Source organism: Oncorhynchus gorbuscha, linkage group LG12 (assembly GCF_021184085.1).
Source record: "Oncorhynchus gorbuscha isolate QuinsamMale2020 ecotype Even-year linkage group LG12, OgorEven_v1.0, whole genome shotgun sequence".
Lineage (NCBI taxonomy): Eukaryota > Metazoa > Chordata > Actinopteri > Salmoniformes > Salmonidae > Oncorhynchus > Oncorhynchus gorbuscha.
The window spans coordinates 2,372,185-2,388,672 of record NC_060184.1 but is presented as its reverse complement, the minus strand read 5'-3'; the positions used below and the strand labels follow the sequence as shown (position 1 = coordinate 2,388,672).

At 44.6% G+C, this 16,488-nt stretch overlaps 1 protein-coding gene across 1 annotated transcript in view; it reads right to left on the bottom strand.

Annotated features, from left to right (window-relative positions):
- Nucleotides 1–454: 454 nt before the first annotated feature.
- LOC123990452 (runt-related transcription factor 2-like) overlaps nt 455–16,488 on the bottom strand; it is a 164,294-nt gene continuing 148,260 nt past the window's right edge. Inside the window, exon 7 of the mRNA XM_046290989.1 lies at nt 455–954. Coding sequence (XP_046146945.1) covers nt 473–954 — 482 coding nt within the window. The 3' untranslated portion in view covers nt 455–472. The remainder of the gene's footprint in view (nt 955–16,488) is intronic.

Here is a 16,488-nt window from a genome sequence, read left to right as displayed (position 1 = left end):
CTGTACTGTCCTGCTGTATTGTCCTGCTATATTGTCCTGCTGTATTGTCCTGCTGTATTGTCCTGCTGTATTGTCCTGCTGTATTGTCCTGCTATATTGTCCTAGTACAACAACATACTCAGCTAAAAGCCTTATACAAATACAAATAGTACACAAAACAAGCTGTCTGCTACAAATAGCCTGAAGCGTTGTCCCGTAAGTTGTGGATGACACTGGAGAATTGCTGCTTTTTAATCAGAACTTAAAAATTCATTTGAAAGGTTTTGTGCTTTAAAACCATGACATTAGTTTACATTGCCTTCTTCTTCTCCTCCTCCTCTTCATCCTCCTCTCCTCCTCCTCCTCCTCCTCTTCATCCTCCTCTCCTCCTCTTCATCCTCTCCTACTCCTCCTCCTCCTCTCCTCCCCCTCTTCATCCTCCTCTCCTCGTCCTCCTCCTCTCCATCCTCCTCTTCATCCTTCCCTTTTCTCCTCAGTAAGGTCTCCAAACAGCTTCATCCATGCGTCCCCCAGCAGAGTTGAGTACAGTTGGGGAGTTGCTGTGACTCCCGTCCCCCTCCACCCCTCCATCTGCCTGGCTGGGCAGGTTAGGGTTAACCAGGGAGCTACCGGTGGAGGCGCTGGTGCAGGGAGGAACCATTCTGGAGGGGGAGCGGTCCCCCCCGGGAACCATGGAGAACTGGTACGACCCAGAGGATGGTCCATAGTAGAGATAGGGAGCGCTGCTGGTCGGAAACGGTCCACTCTGACTCTGGGTGGACCCGGGGTAGGGAGGTGGCAGGTAGGGGTGGTAGTGGGCGGAGCCTAGCGACATGGCGGAGGTGACAGGAGGGGTGTAGGTAAAGGTGGTGGGGTAGTGCATTCTGGGACTGGAGAAACCGGACTCCGTCAGAGAGGAGAGACCCGGGAACTGACGCTCAAACTGACCTGGGAACGGACTGAGATCTGACGAACCTGGAGAGAGAGAGACGGATGGAGATTGAGAACCCGGTTTAAAACACGTCATCACAACATTGATTCATTTAGCTGCATCGTCCCTTCATGAAAACCACCTTTTGGAGTATTGACAGTATCCTTTATTCATGTCGTCCCTTAAAGATTAGAAATACATTTTACAATCTATTCTGACGACCGGTGCCAAGACAACAGCAAACTATTAAATTACAGGTATATTTATTAAATGACTCCAAACCTCAACAGTATAACATTGAATAGTCAATTTAACATTATTAAACATGATCTCGGAGTTGGTCTGATGTGATACCAAGAACAGAAATGAAATGTTAAATGACTAGATACCTGTACAGTGTGTAATGTGTGTGTGTGTGTGTGTGTGTGTGTGTGTGTGTGTGTGTGTGTGTGTGTGTGTGTGTGTGTGTGTGTGTGTGTGTGTGTGTGTGTGTGTGTGTGTGTGTGTGTGTGTGTGTGTGTGTGTGTGTGTGTGTGTGTGTTATGAACATAAATATAAAACACAACATGTAACTCAGTAAATCTTTGAAATTGTAGCACGTTACGCTTAAATTTTTGTTCAGTCTAAATGAATCTATGGATTTCACATGACTAGGCTGGGCCATGGGAGGGGCTGGGAAGGCAGGGACATGGGAGGGGCTGGGAAGGCAGGGACATGGGAGGGGCTGGGAAGGCAGGGACATGGGAGGGGCTGGGAAGGCAGGGGCGCAGCCAATTGGGAGCCAGGCCCGGCCAATCAGAATGAGTTTTTTTTTTTAAGGCTTTTTAACAGACAGAAACAGTTTCATCAGCTGTCCGGGTGGTTGGTCTCAGACCATCCCACAGTTTCATCAGCTGTATGGGTGGCTGGTCTCAGACCATCCCACAGTTTCATCAGCTGTATGGGTGGCTGGTCTCAGACCATCCCACAGTTTCATCAGTTGTATGGGTGGCTGGTCTCAGACCATCCCACAGTTTCATCAGCTGTATGGGTGGCTGGTCTCAGACCATCCCACAGTTTCATCAGTTGTATGGGTGGCTGGTCTCAGACCATCCCACAGTTTCATCAGCTGTATGGGTGGCTGGTCTCAGACCATCCCACAGTTTCATCAGCTGTCTGGGTGGCTGGTCTCAAACCCCGCAGGCGAAGAAGTCAGATGTGAAGGTCCTGGGCTGGCGTGGTCACATGGTCTGCGGTTGTGAGGACGGTTGGATGTACTGTCAAATTCTCTAAAACGACATTGGAGGCGGCTTACGGTAGAGAAATTCACATTGAAATCCCTGGCAACAATTCTAGTGGACATTCCTGCAGTCGGCATGCCAATTGCACCCCCCCCACCCTCAACTTGAGACATCTGTGGCATTGTGCAGAAACTGCACATTTTAGACTGGCCTTATATTCTCCCCAGCACAAGGTGGACCTGTGTAATGATCATGCTGTTTAATCAGCTTCTTGATATGCCACACCTGTCAGGTGGGTGGATTATCTTGGTGTAGGAGAAACACTCCTTTGGAACATTTCAGCTCATAAGGTCATAGGTCAACACACTGTCATAGGTTCAGCTCATGAAACATGGGACCAACACTTTACATGTTGAGTTTATATTTTTGTTCAGTATAGTTAAATGTAATGTTAATGTCTCTGTGTTAATGTCTGTGTTAATGTCTCTGTGTTGATGTCTCTGTGTTAATGTCTGTGTTGATGTCTCTGTGTTGATGTCTCTGTGTTAATGTCTGTTGATGTCTCTGTGTTGATGTCTCTGTGTTAATGTCTCTGTGTTAATGTCTCTGTGTTGATGTCTCTGTGTTAATGTCTCTGTGTTGATGTCTCTGTGTTAATGTCTCTGTGTTGATGTCTGTGTTGATGTCTCTGTGTTAATGTCTCTGTGTTAATGTCTCTGTGTTAATGTCTGTGTTGATGTCTGTGTTGATGTCTCTGTGTTAATGTCTCTGTGTTGATGTCTCTGTGTTAATGTCTCTGTGTTGATGTCTCTGTGTTAATGTCTCTGTGTTAATGTCTCTGTGTTGATGTCTCTGTGTTAATGTCTCTGTGTTAATGTCTCTGTGTTGATGTCTCTGTGTTAATGTCTCTGTGTTAATGTCTCTGTGTTGATGTTTCTGTGTTAATGTCTGTGTTGATGTCTGTGTTGATGTCTCTGTGTTAATGTCTCTGTGTTAATGTCTCTGTGTTGATGTCTCTGTGTTAATGTCTGTGTTGATGTCTCTGTGTTAATGTCTGTGTTGATGTCTCTGTGTTAATGTCTCTGTGTTAATGTCTCTGTGTTAATGTCTCTGTGTTGATGTCTGTGTTGATGTCTCTGTGTTAATGTCTCTGTGTTGATGTCTCTGTGTTGATGTCTCTGTGTTGATGTCTCTGTGTTGATGTCTCTGTGTTAATGTCTGTGTTGATGTCTCTGTGTTAATGTCTGTGTTAATGTCTGTGTGTTAATGTCTCTGTGTTAATGTCTCTGTCTTGATGTCTCTGTGTTAATGTCTCTGTGTTGATGTCTCTGTTTTAATGTCTCTGTGTTAATGTCTCTGTGTTAATGTCTCTGTGTTGATGTCTCTGTGTTGATGTCTCTGTTAATGTCTGTGTTAATGTATCTGTGATAATGTCTCTGTCTTGATGTCTCTGTGTTGATGTCTCTGTGTTAATGTCTCTGTCTTGATGTCTCTGTGTTAATGTCTCTGTGTTGATGTCTCTGTGTTAATGTCTGTGTTGATGTCTCTGTGTTGATGTCTCTGTGTTAATGTATCTGTGTTAATGTCTCTGTGTTAATGTCTCTGTGTTGATGTCTCTGTGTTAATGTCTGTGTTGATGTCTCTGTGTTAATGTCTCTGTGTTGATGTCTCTGTGTTAATGTCTCTGTGTTAATGTCTCTGTGTTGATGTCTCTGTGTTAATGTCTCTGTGTTAATGTCTCTGTGTTGATGTCTCTGTGTTAATGTCTCTGTGTTAATGTCTCTGTGTTGATGTTTCTGTGTTAATGTCTGTGTTGATGTCTGTGTTGATGTCTCTGTGTTAATGTCTCTGTGTTAATGTCTGTGTTGATGTCTCTGTGTTAATGTCTGTGTTGATGTCTCTGTGTTAATGTCTCTGTGTTAATGTCTCTGTGTTAATGTCTCTGTGTTAATGTCTCTGTGTTGATGTCTGTGTTGATGTCTCTGTGTTAATGTCTCTGTGTTGATGTCTCTGTGTTGATGTCTCTGTGTTGATGTCTCTGTGTTAATGTCTGTGTTGATGTCTCTGTGTTAATGTCTGTGTTAATGTCTGTGTGTTAATGTCTCTGTGTTAATGTCTCTGTCTTGATGTCTCTGTGTTAATGTCTCTGTGTTGATGTCTCTGTGTTAATGTCTCTGTGTTAATGTCTCTGTGTTGATGTCTCTGTGTTGATGTCTCTGTTAATGTCTGTGTTAATGTATCTGTGATAATGTCTCTGTCTTGATGTCTCTGTGTTGATGTCTCTGTGTTAATGTCTCTGTCTTGATGTCTCTGTGTTAATGTCTCTGTGTTAATGTCTCTGTGTTAATGTCTCTGTGTTAATGTCCCTGTGTTAATGTCTCTGTGTTGATGTCTCTGTGTTGATGTCTCTGTGTTAATGTCTGTGTTAATGGCTGTCATGATGTCTCAGTGTTAATGTCTCTGTGTTGATGCGTGTGTGTGTGTGTGTGTGTGTGTGTGTGTGTGTGTGTGTGTGTGTGTGTGTGTGTGTGTGTGTGTGTGTGTGTGTGTGTGTGTGTGTGTGTGTGTGTGTGTGTGTGTGTGTGTGTGTGTGTGTGTGTGTGTGTGTGTGTGTGTGGGCATATAGATGAACATAAAGAGTAGTGTGGATGACTGAGGAGGGGCCCATGTGGAACCAATTTGAGCAGGAACAGTTTCCATGGAGCCTTAATGAGGCAGGAGCTGCTCTGATGTGGCTCCTCTCCTCCCTCCCTCCATCCTTTCCTTTCCTTCTCCATCCCTCATCTAACACAGGCTGGGGGGAGGTAGGGAGAGGGAGGAAGGAGGGGGAGAGAGAGAGAGAGAATCTCCCCGCTCGCTTCGCCTGCCTGCCTGTCTGTCTGTCTGTCTGTCTGTCTGTCTGTCTGTCTGTCTGTCTGTCTGTCTGTCTGTCTGTCTGTCTGTCTGTCTGTCTGTCTGTCTGTCTGTCTGTCTGTCTGTCTGTCTGCTGCCTGCCTGCCTGCCTGCCTGCCTGCCTGCCTGCCTGCCTGCCTGCCTGCCTGCCTGTCTCAGCTTCACCCCTAACAGGCTGTGGTGGGCATCTAGCTGGGCCAGAGAGGTAAAGAGGAATAGGAGCGACACACACACCATGCTGCTCTTATCATAAATCACGTGGCGTCTTCCGTGTCAACATGTCTACCAAGGGAGTGTGGGTGGGTGGGTGATTTTATATGGAGAAGTAATAGCGAAGCCGGATTACTGCTAGAGTCACATAACATACGATTGTAATTAGTGAATTAGTGACCGCCGCCCACCAGCCCAGTTAGAATGTTCTAGAATAGAAGGTGATGGTTCTAGATCTGTTAGACTGTTCTAGAATATAAGGTGATTGTTCCAGATCTGTTAGACTGTTCTAGAATATAAGGTGATTGTTCCAGATCTGTTAGACCACAGGAGTCAAACTCATACCACGGAGGGCCGAGTGTCTGCAGGTTTGGTACTTAATTGATTAGTTAAGGTCACTAATTAGTAAGCAACTCCCCTCACCTGGTTGTCAAGGTCACAAATTACTAAGGAACTCCCCTCACCTGGTTGTCTAGGTCACTAACTACTAAGGAACTCCCCTCACCTGGTTGTCTAGGTCACTAATTACTAAGGAACTCTCCTCACCTGGTTGTCTAGGTCACTAATTACTAAGGAACTCTCCTCACCTGGTTGTCTAGGTCACTATTTACTACAGACTGACTGGCTGACTGCTGGAGCAGTTTACCAAGCAGAGGCCTGTGTGATCCATCTGGCTGACTGACTGTCTGACTGACTGACTGACTGTCTGACTGACTGCTGGAGCAGTTTACCAAGCAGAGGCCTGTGTGATCCATCTGACTGTCTGACTGTCTGTCTGACTGACTGCTGGAGCAGTTTACCAAGCAGAGGCCTGTGTGATCCATCTGACTGTTTGACTGACTGACTGACTGACTGACTGACTGACTGGCTGACTGTCTGGCTGACTGACTGACTGACTGACTGTCTGCTGGAGCAGTTTACCAAGCAGAGGCCTGTGTGATCCATCTGGCTGGCTGACTGACTGACTGACTGTCTGACTGTCTGACTGTCTGTCTGACTGACTGCTGGAGCAGTTTACCAAGCAGAGGCCTGTGTGATCCATCTGGCTGACTGACTGTCTGACTGACTGACTGACTGGCTGGCTGACTGTCTGACTGACTGTCTGACTGACTGCTGGAGCAGTTTACCAAGCAGAGGCCTGTGTGATCCATCTGGCTGACTGACTGACTGTCTGACTGACTGACTGCTGGAGCAGTTTACCAAGCAGAGTGTGGTGTGATCCATCTGACTGGCTGACTGACTGTCTGACTGGCTGACTGACTGTCTGACTGACTGCTGGAGCAGTTTACCAAGCAGAGGTCTGTGTGATCCATCTACATGGAGTCATCTCCCACCGCCCTCTGTCTATAATGTGTGTTCATTAAATTATTGTTTGCCCACAAGCTACCATGGCATTCTCCTCTTTTCCCTCCATGTGTTCTACTATCTGTGATAAACTCACCCCTCTCAAAAAGTACCGGGTAAGGAGGTAGAGACAATCCTGCTTTAAAGGGGAATTATCTGATTGGATCCATAAATACAGTGGGCCAAAGCCAGAAGGATTCCCAGACTGAATGGCAGTTATTCAGGTCACTGAGAACGAAGTGCACCTTGTTAATACGGAAATGGAAATCTAGCTTCTATTAGGAATCCACCAAGGAAAACCTCAATAACCCCACGAAATTATTGAAAACCATTATATCCATGAATGCGAACACTAACTCTCGTCTTTCACTGAAATTGACCTCAAATTCAATGGATATGATGGTTTTCAATAATTTCGTGGGGTTATTATTAAACTGGTATGTGGCAGGGTCTACAGTCAATCACGGACTACAAGAAGAAACCCAGCCCAGTCACGGACCAGGATGTCTTGCTCCCAGGCAGACTAAATAACTTTTTTTCCCGCTTTGAGGACAATACAGTGCCACTGACACTGCCCGCAACTAAAACATGCAGTCTCTCCTTCACTGCAGCCGACGTGAGGAAAACATTTAAACGTGTCAACCCTCGCAAGGCTGCAGGCCCAGACGGCATCCCCAGCCGCGCCCTCAGAGCATGCGCAGACCAGCTGGCTGGTGTGTTTACGGACATATTCAATCAATCCCTATCCCAGTCTGCTGTTCCAACATGCTTCAAGAGGGCCACCATTACTCCTGTTCCCAAGAAAGCTAAGGTAGCTGAGCTAAACGACTACCGCCCCGTAGCACTCACTTCCGTCATCATGAAGTGCTTTGAGAGACTAGTCAAGGACCATATCACCTCCACCCTACCTGACACCCTAGACCCACTCCAATTTGCTTACCGCCCAAATAGGTCCACAGACGATGCAATCTCAACCACACTGCACACTGCCCTAACCCATCTGGACAAGAGAAATACCTATGTGAGAATGCTGTTCATCGACTACAGCTCGGCATTTAACACCATAGTGCCCTCCAAGCTCGTCATCAAGCTCGAAACCCTGGGTCTCGACCCCGCCCTGTGCAACTGGGTACTGGACTTCCTGACGGGCCGCCCCCAGGTGGTGAGGGTAGGCAACAACATCTCCACCCCGCTGATCCTCAACACTGGGGCCCCACAAGGGTGCGTTCTGAGCCCTCTCCTGTACTCCCTGTTCACCCACGACTGCGTGGCCACGCACACCTCCAACTCAATCATCAAGTTTGCGGACGACACAACAGTGGTAGGCTTGATTACCAACAACGACGAGACGGCCTACAGGGAGGAGGTGAGGGCCCTCGGAGTGTGGTGTCAGGAAAATAACCTCACACTCAACGTCAACAAAACTAAGGAGATGATTGTGGACTTCAGGAAACAGCAGAGGGAACACCTCCCTATCCACATCGATGGAACAGTAGTGGAGAGGGTAGTAAGTGTTAAGTTCCTCGGCGTACAAATCACAGACAAACTGAATTGGTCCACCCACACAGACAGCATCGTGAAGAAGGTGCAGCAGCGCCTCTTCAACCTCAGGAGGCTGAAGAAATTTGGCTTGTCACCAAAAGCAGTCACAAACTTCTACAGATGCACAATCGAGAGCATCCTGTCGGGCTGTATCACCGCCTGGTACGGCAACTGCTCCGCCCACAACCGTAAGGCTCTCCAGAGGGTATTGAGGTCTGCACAACGCATCACCGGGGTCAAACTACCTGCCCTCCAGGACACCTACACCACCTGATGTCACAGGAAGGCCATAAAGATCATCAAGGACAACAACAACCCGAGCCACTGCCTGTTCACCCTGCTATCATCCAGAAGACGAGGTCAGTACAGGTGCATCAAAGCTGGGACCGAGAGACTGAAAAACAGCTTCTATCTTAAGGCCATCAGACTGTTAAACAGCCACCACTACCATTGAGTGGCTGCTGCCAACACACTGACACTGACTCAACTCCAGCCACTTTAATAATGGGAATTGATGGGAAATGATGTAAAATATATCACTAGCCACTTTAAACAATGCTACCTAATATAATGTTTACATACCCTACATTATTCATCTCATATGCATACGTATATACTGTACTCTATATCATCTACTGCATCCATATGTAATACATGTATCACTAGTTACTTTAACTATGCCACTTTGTTTACATACTCATATCATATGTATATACTGTACTCGATACCATCTACTGTATCTTGCCTATGCCGCTCTGTACCATCACTCATTCATATATCTTTATGTACATATTCTTTATCCCCTTCCACTTGTGTCTATAAGGTAGTAGTTTTGGAATTGTTAGTTAGATTACTTGTTGGTTATCACTGCATTGTCGGAACTAGAAGCACAAGCATTTCGCTACACTCGCACTAACATCTGCTAACCATGTGTATGTGACAAATAAAATTTGATTTGTTTTGATAATGAGGATTTTGTTAACGCTGGGCATTTTAATTGATAATGAACTCCTTCCTAACATCTCAAATGAGGCTGTGTGAAACTGAAGCTGTGTGAAACTGAGGCTGTGTGAAACCCGAGGCTGTGTGAAACCCGAGGCTGTGTGAAACCGAGGCTGTGTGAAACCCGAGGCTGTGTGAAACCCGAGGCTGTGTGAAACCGAGGCTGTGTGAAACCGAGGCTGTGTGAAACTGACGCGTGCCGGTCTACGGTTCATCTATTTAATTTGACAGAGATTGAGCTTTCAGAAGTTGTAAAGGCAAATCAAATCTATTGATATAAAGGAAGCAGCTGGTCTGGATCAATTGAACCCTTATGTGAACAACTATCGGTGCAGAGATCATTGCTGCCCCTCTCACTCAGATATTAAATATTTCCTTGGTGTGTAATACCATTCCAAAAGTCTGGAAAGCAGCCTATGTCACACCCTTTACATAAGGGTGGAGATCCGTCCCAGTTGGATAATTATCGTCCCATATCTAAACTGTCTGCACTGGCAAAAGTTTTGGAATGAAAGACTTTCTTTATAATAACTCAGTTTTATCTAAATTCCAGTCGTGTTTTAGAGCCAAGCATAGTACAATTACTGCTGTAAATAAGGTTGCAGGTGATATTCTAGATGCTCAGGACAAGAAAATTCACTGTTTCACTTTTTATTGACAGCCTTGGACGCTGTGGACCATGCCCTGCTGTTGGCCTTCAACACTGTCGACCATGCCCTGCTGTTGGCCTTCAACACTGTTGACCATGCCCTGCTGTTGGCCTTCAACACTGTGGACCATGCCCTGCTGTTGGCCTTCAACACTGTTGACCATGCCCTGCTGTTGGCCTTCAACACTGTGGACCATGCCCTGCTGTTGGCCTTCCACACTGTTGACCATGCCCTGCTGTTGGCCTTCAACACTGTGGACCATGCCCTGCTGTTGGCCTTCAACACTGTTGACCATGCCCTGCTGTTGGCCTTCAACACTGTGGACCATGCCCTGCTGTTGGCCTTCAACACTGTGGACCATGCCCTGCTGTTGGCCTTCCACACTGTTGACCATGCCCTGCTGTTGGCCTTCCACACTGTTGACCATGCCCTGCTGTTGGCCTTCAACACTGTTGACCATGCCCTGCTGTTGGCCTTCAACACTGTGGACCATGCCCTGCTGTTGGCCTTCCACACTGTTGACCATGCCCTGCTGTTGGCCTTCAACACTGTGGACCATGCCCTGCTGTTGGCCTTCAACACTGTTGACCATGCCCTGCTGTTGGCCTTCAACACTGTGGACCATGCCCTGCTGTTGGCCTTCAACACTGTGGACCATGCCCTGCTGTTGGCCTTCCACACTGTTGACCATGCCCTGCTGTTGGCCTTCAACACTGTTGACCATGCCCTGCTGTTGGCCTTCAACACTGTTGACCATGCCCTGCTGTTGGCCTTCAACACTGTGGACCATGCCCTGCTGTTGGCCTTCCACACTGTTGACCATGCCCTGCTGTTGGCCTTCAACACTGTGGACCATGCCCTGCTGTTGGCCTTCAACACTGTTGACCATGCCCTGCTGTTGGCCTTCAACACTGTGGACCATGCCCTGCTGTTGGCCTTCAACACTGTGGACCATGCCCTGCTGTTGGCCTTCCACACTGTTGACCATGCCCTGCTGTTGGCCTTCAACAGCACATTGATAGGTTCACCTCCTATAAGTATCTTGGGATGTGGTTACATGAGAAAGCTGGATTTTAAACAGCACATTGATAACCAAGAAACTGAAGTTGGAGATGTGTTTCTATTTCAGGAACAAGTCTTGGCCACAGACACACTCAGACACATCTATGTATCTATCTATTTATCTATATACAGACATATCTATATATCTATCTATTTAACTTATATATCTATGCTTTATCTTAGCCAGGTCTCAGACACACTCAGACATATCTATGTATCTATCTATTTATCTATATACAGACATATCTATATATCTTTCTATTTAACTTATATATCTATGCTTTATCTTAGCCAGGTCTCAGACACACTCAGACATATCTATGTATCTATCTATTTATCTATATACAGACATATCTATATATCTATCTATTTAACTTATATATCTATGCTTTATCTTAGCCAGGTCTCAGACACACTCAGACATATCTATATGCTATGCTTTATCTTAGCCAGGTCTCAGACACACTCAGACATATCTATATGCTATGCTTTATCTTAGCCAGGTCACAGACACACTCAGACATATCTATATGCTATGCTTTATCTTAGCCAGGTCTCAGACACACTCAGACATATCTATATGCTATGCTTTATCTTAGCCAGGTCACAGACACACTCAGACATATCTATATGCTATGCTTTATCTTAGCCAGGTCGCAGTTGTAAATGAGAACTTGTTCTCAACTGGCCTACCTGGTTAAATAAAGGTGAAATAAATATACAAATATTTATTTTCAAAATTATTCAAAAGATTCTTGTTCAAAGCACTTATTTTAATCAGTGCTGTATCATGTTGCTTTAAGATCTATTACCAACGCTCGCTATCCGTAGATATGTCTGAGTGTCTGAGTGTGCCCCTAGCTATCCGCAGATATGTCTGAGTGTGCCCCTAGCTATCCGCAGATATGTCTGAGTGTGCCCCTAGCTATCCGCAGATATGTCTGAGTGTGCCCCTAGCTATCCGCAGATATGTCTGAGTGTCTGAGTGTGCCCCTAGCTATCCGCAGATATGTCTGAGTGTCTGAGTGTGCCCCTAGCTATCCATAGATATGTCTGAGTGTCTGAGTGTGCCCCTAGCTATCCGCAGATATGTCTGAGTGTGCCCCTAGCTATCCGCAGATATGTCTGAGTGTGCCCCTAGCTATCCGCAGATATGTCTGAGTGTGCCCCTAGCTATCCGCAGATATGTCTGAGTGTGCCCCTAGCTATCCGCAGATATGTCTGAGTGTGCCCCTAGCTATCTGCAGATATTTCTGAGTGTGCCCCTAGCTATCCGCAGATATGTCTGAGTGTCTGAGTGTGCCCCTAGCTATCCGCAGATATGTCTGAGTGTGCCCCTAGCTATCCGCAGATATGTCTGAGTGTGCCCCTAGCTATCCGCAGATATGTCTGAGTGTGCCCCTAGCTATCCGCAGATATGTCTGAGTGTGCCCCTAGCTATCCGCAGATATGTCTGAGTGTGCCCCTAGCTATCCGCAGATATGTCTGAGTGTGCCCCTAGCTATCTGCAGATATGTCTGAGTGTGCCCCTAGCTATCCGTAGATATGTCTGAGTGTGCCCCTAGATATCCGTAGATATGTCTGAGTGTGCCCCTAGCTATCCGCAGATATGTCTGAGTGTGCCCCTAGCTATCCGCAGATATGTCTGAGTGTGCCCCTAGCTATCCGCAGATATGTCTGAGTGTGCCCCTAGCTATCCGCAGATATGTCTGAGTGTGCCCCTAGCTATCCGCAGATATGTCTGAGTGTGCCCCTAGCTATCCGCAGATATGTCTGAGTGTGCCCCTAGCTATCCGCAGATATGTCTGAGTGTGCCCCTAGCTATCCGCAGATATGTCTGAGTGTGCCCCTAGCTATCTGCAGATATGTCTGAGTGTGCCCCTAGCTATCCGTAGATATGTCTGAGTGTGCCCCTAGATATCCGTAGATATGTCTGAGTGTGCCCCTAGCTATCCGCAGATATGTCTGAGTGTGCCCCTAGCTATCCGTAGATATGTCTGAGTGTGCCCCTAGCTATCCGCAGATATGTCTGAGTGTGCCCCTAGCTATCCGCAGATATGTCTGAGTGTGCCCCTAGCTATCTGTAGATATGTCTGAGTGCTGGAGTGTGCCCCTAGCTATCCGTAGATATGTCTGAGTGCTGGAGTGTGCCCCTAGCTATCCGTAGATATGTCTGAGTGCTGGAGTGTGCCCCTAGCTATCCATAGATATGTCTGAGTGTTGGAGTGTGCCCCTAGCTATCCGTAGATATGTCTGAGTGCTGGAGTGTGCCCCTAGCTATCTGTAGATATGTCTGAGTGCTGGAGTGTGCCCCTAGCTATCCGTAGATATGTCTGAGTGCTGGAGTGTGCCCCTAGCTATCCGTAGATATGTCTGAGTGCTGGAGTGTGCCCCTAGCTATCCGTAGATATGTCTGAGTGCTGGAGTGTGCCCCTAGCTATCTGTAGATATGTCTGAGTGCTGGAGTGTGCCCCTAGCTATCCGTAGATATGTCTGAGTGCTGGAGTGTGCCCCTAGCTATCCGTAGATATGTCTGAGTGCTGGAGTGTGCCCCTAGCTATCCGTAGATATGTCTGAGTGCTGGAGTGTGCCCCTAGCTATCCGTAGATATGTCTGAGTGCTGGAGTGTGCCCCTAGCTATCCATAGATATGTCTGAGTGTGCCCCTAGCTATCCGTAGATATGTCTGAGTGCTGGAGTGTGCCCCTAGCTATCCGTAGATATGTCTGAGTGCTGGAGTGTGCCCCTAGCTATCCGTAGATATGTCTGAGTGCTGGAGTGTGCCCCTAGCTATCCATAGATATGTCTGAGTGCTGGAGTGTGCCCCTAGCTATCCATAGATATGTCTGAGTGCTGGAGTGTGCCCCTAGCTATCCATAGATATGTCTGAGTGCTGGAGTGTGCCCCTAGCTATCCATAGATAAGTCTGAGTGCTGGAGTGTGCCCCTAGCTATCTGTAGATATGTCTGAGTGCTGGAGTGTGTCCCTAGCTATCCATAGATATGTCTGAGTGCTGGAGTGTGCCCCTAGCTATCCATAGATATGTCTGAGTGCTGGAGTGTGCCCCTAGCTATCCATAGATATGTCTGAGTGCTGGAGTGTGCCCCTAGCTATCCATAGATATGTCTGAGTGCTGGAGTGTGCCCCTAGCTATCCGTAGATATGTCTGAGTGTGCCCCTAGCTATCCATAGATATGTCTGAGTGTGCCCCTAGCTATCCATAGATATGTCTGAGTGTGCCCCTAGTGTGCCCCTAGCTATCCATAAAAAAGAAGTTAATTGTGCCGTCTGCTTTGCTTAATATAAGGAATATGAAATGATTTATAATTTTACTTTTGATACTTAAGTATATTTTAGCAATTACATTTACTGTTGGTGCTTAATAAGCATATTTTAAAACCAAATAGTTTTAGACTTTTTCTCAAGTAGTATTTTACTGGGTGACTTCCACTTTTACTTGAGTAACTTTCTATTACGTTTCTTTACTTTTACTCCAGTATGACAGTTGGGTACTTTTTCCACCACTGGTGAGATGAGGCAAGTAGTCTCACTAACAGCACACATTCATAAACATTGTTAATGTGTTAATGTGATCATGTGATGATGTGTTAATGTGATGATGTGTTAATGTGATGATGTGTTAATGTGATAATGTGATGATGTGATAATGTGATGATGTGTTAATGTGTTAATGTGATGATGTGTTAATGTGTTAATGTGATGATGTGTTAATGTGTTAATGTGATGATGTGTTAATGTGATAATGTGTTAATGTGATAATGTGATGATGTGTTAATGTGTTAATGTGATGATGTGTTAATGTGATAATGTGTTAATGTGATAATGTGATGATGTGTTAATGTGATGATGTGTTAATGTGATGATGTGATAATGTGATGATGTGTTAATGTGTTAATGTGATTATGTGTTAATGTGTTAATGTGATGATGTGTTAATGTGTTAATGTGATGATGTGTTAATGTGATAATGTGTTAATGTGATAATGTGATGATGTGTTAATGTGTTAATGTGATGATGTGTTAATGTGTTAATGTGATGATGTGTTAATGTGATGATGTGTTAATGTGATAATGTGATGATGTGTTAATGTGTTAATGTGATGATGTGTTAATGTGATGATGTGTTAATGTGATGATGTGTTAATGTGATAATGTGTTAATGTGATGATGTGTTAATGTGATGATGTGTTAATGTGATGATGTGTTAATGTGTTAATGTGTTAATGTGTTAATGTGGTAATGTGATGATGTGTTAATGTGTTAATGTGATGATGTGTTAATGTGATGATGTGTTAATGTGATAATGTGATGATGTGTTAATGTGATGATGTGTTAATGTGATAATGTGATGATGTGTTAATGTATTAATGTGATGATGTGTTAATGTGATGATGTGATGATGTGTTAATGTGATGCTGTGTTAATGTGTTAATGTGGTAATGTGTTAATGTGTTAATGTGATGATGTGTTAATGTGTTAATGTGATGATGTGTTAATGTGATGATGTGTTAATGTGATAATGTGATGATGTGTTAATGTGTTAATGTGATGATGTGTTAATGTGTTAATGTGGTAATGTGTTAATGTGTTAATGTGATGATGTGTTAATGTGTTAATGTGATGATGTGTTAATGTGATGATGTGTTAATGTGATAATGTGATGATGTGTTAATGTGGTAATGTGTTAATGTGATAATGTGGTAATGTGTTAATGTGTTAATGTGATAATGTGATGATGTGATGATGTGTTAATGTGATGATGTGTTAATGTGTTAATGTGATGATGTGTTAATGTGATGATGTGTTAATGTGATAATGTGATGATGTGTTAATGTGTTAATGTGGTAATGTGATAATGTGATGATGTGTTAATGTGTTAATGTGTTAATGTGATGATGTGTTAATGTGATGATGTGATGATGTGTTAATGTGTTAATGTGTTAATGTGATAATGTGATGATGTGTTAATGTGTTAATGTGTTAATGTGATAATGTGATGATGTGGTAATGTGTTAATGTGTTAATGTGATGACGTGTTAATGTGATAATGTGATGATGTGTTAATGTGTTAATGTGATGATGTGTTAATGTGATGATGTGATGATGTGTTGATGTGATGATGTGTTAATGTGATGATGTGTTAATGTGTTAATGTGATGATGTGTTAATGTGTTAATGTGGTAATGTGTTAATGTGTTAATGTGATGATGTGTTAATGTGATGATGTGTTAATGTGATGATGTGTTAATGTGATAATGTGTTAATGTGATGATGTGTTAATGTGATGATGTGTTAATGTGATAATGTGTTAATGTGATGATGTGTTAATGTGTTAATGTGTTAATGTGTTAATGTGTTAATGTGATGATGTGTTAATGTGATGATGTGTTAATGTGATGATGTGATGATGTGGTAATGTGATGATGTGATGATGTGTTAATGTGATGATGTGTTAATGTGATAATGTGATGATGTGATGATGTGTTAATGTGATGATGTGATGATGTGTTAATGTGTGCAGCCTAACTGCTTGGAGAAGCAGGGTTTTTCTGTACCCTTGAGTGCCATGCAGACAGGAACCTTTTATAGCACATTTGATTGGTGGATTCAGATCAAGTATTGAAAATGTACACTACT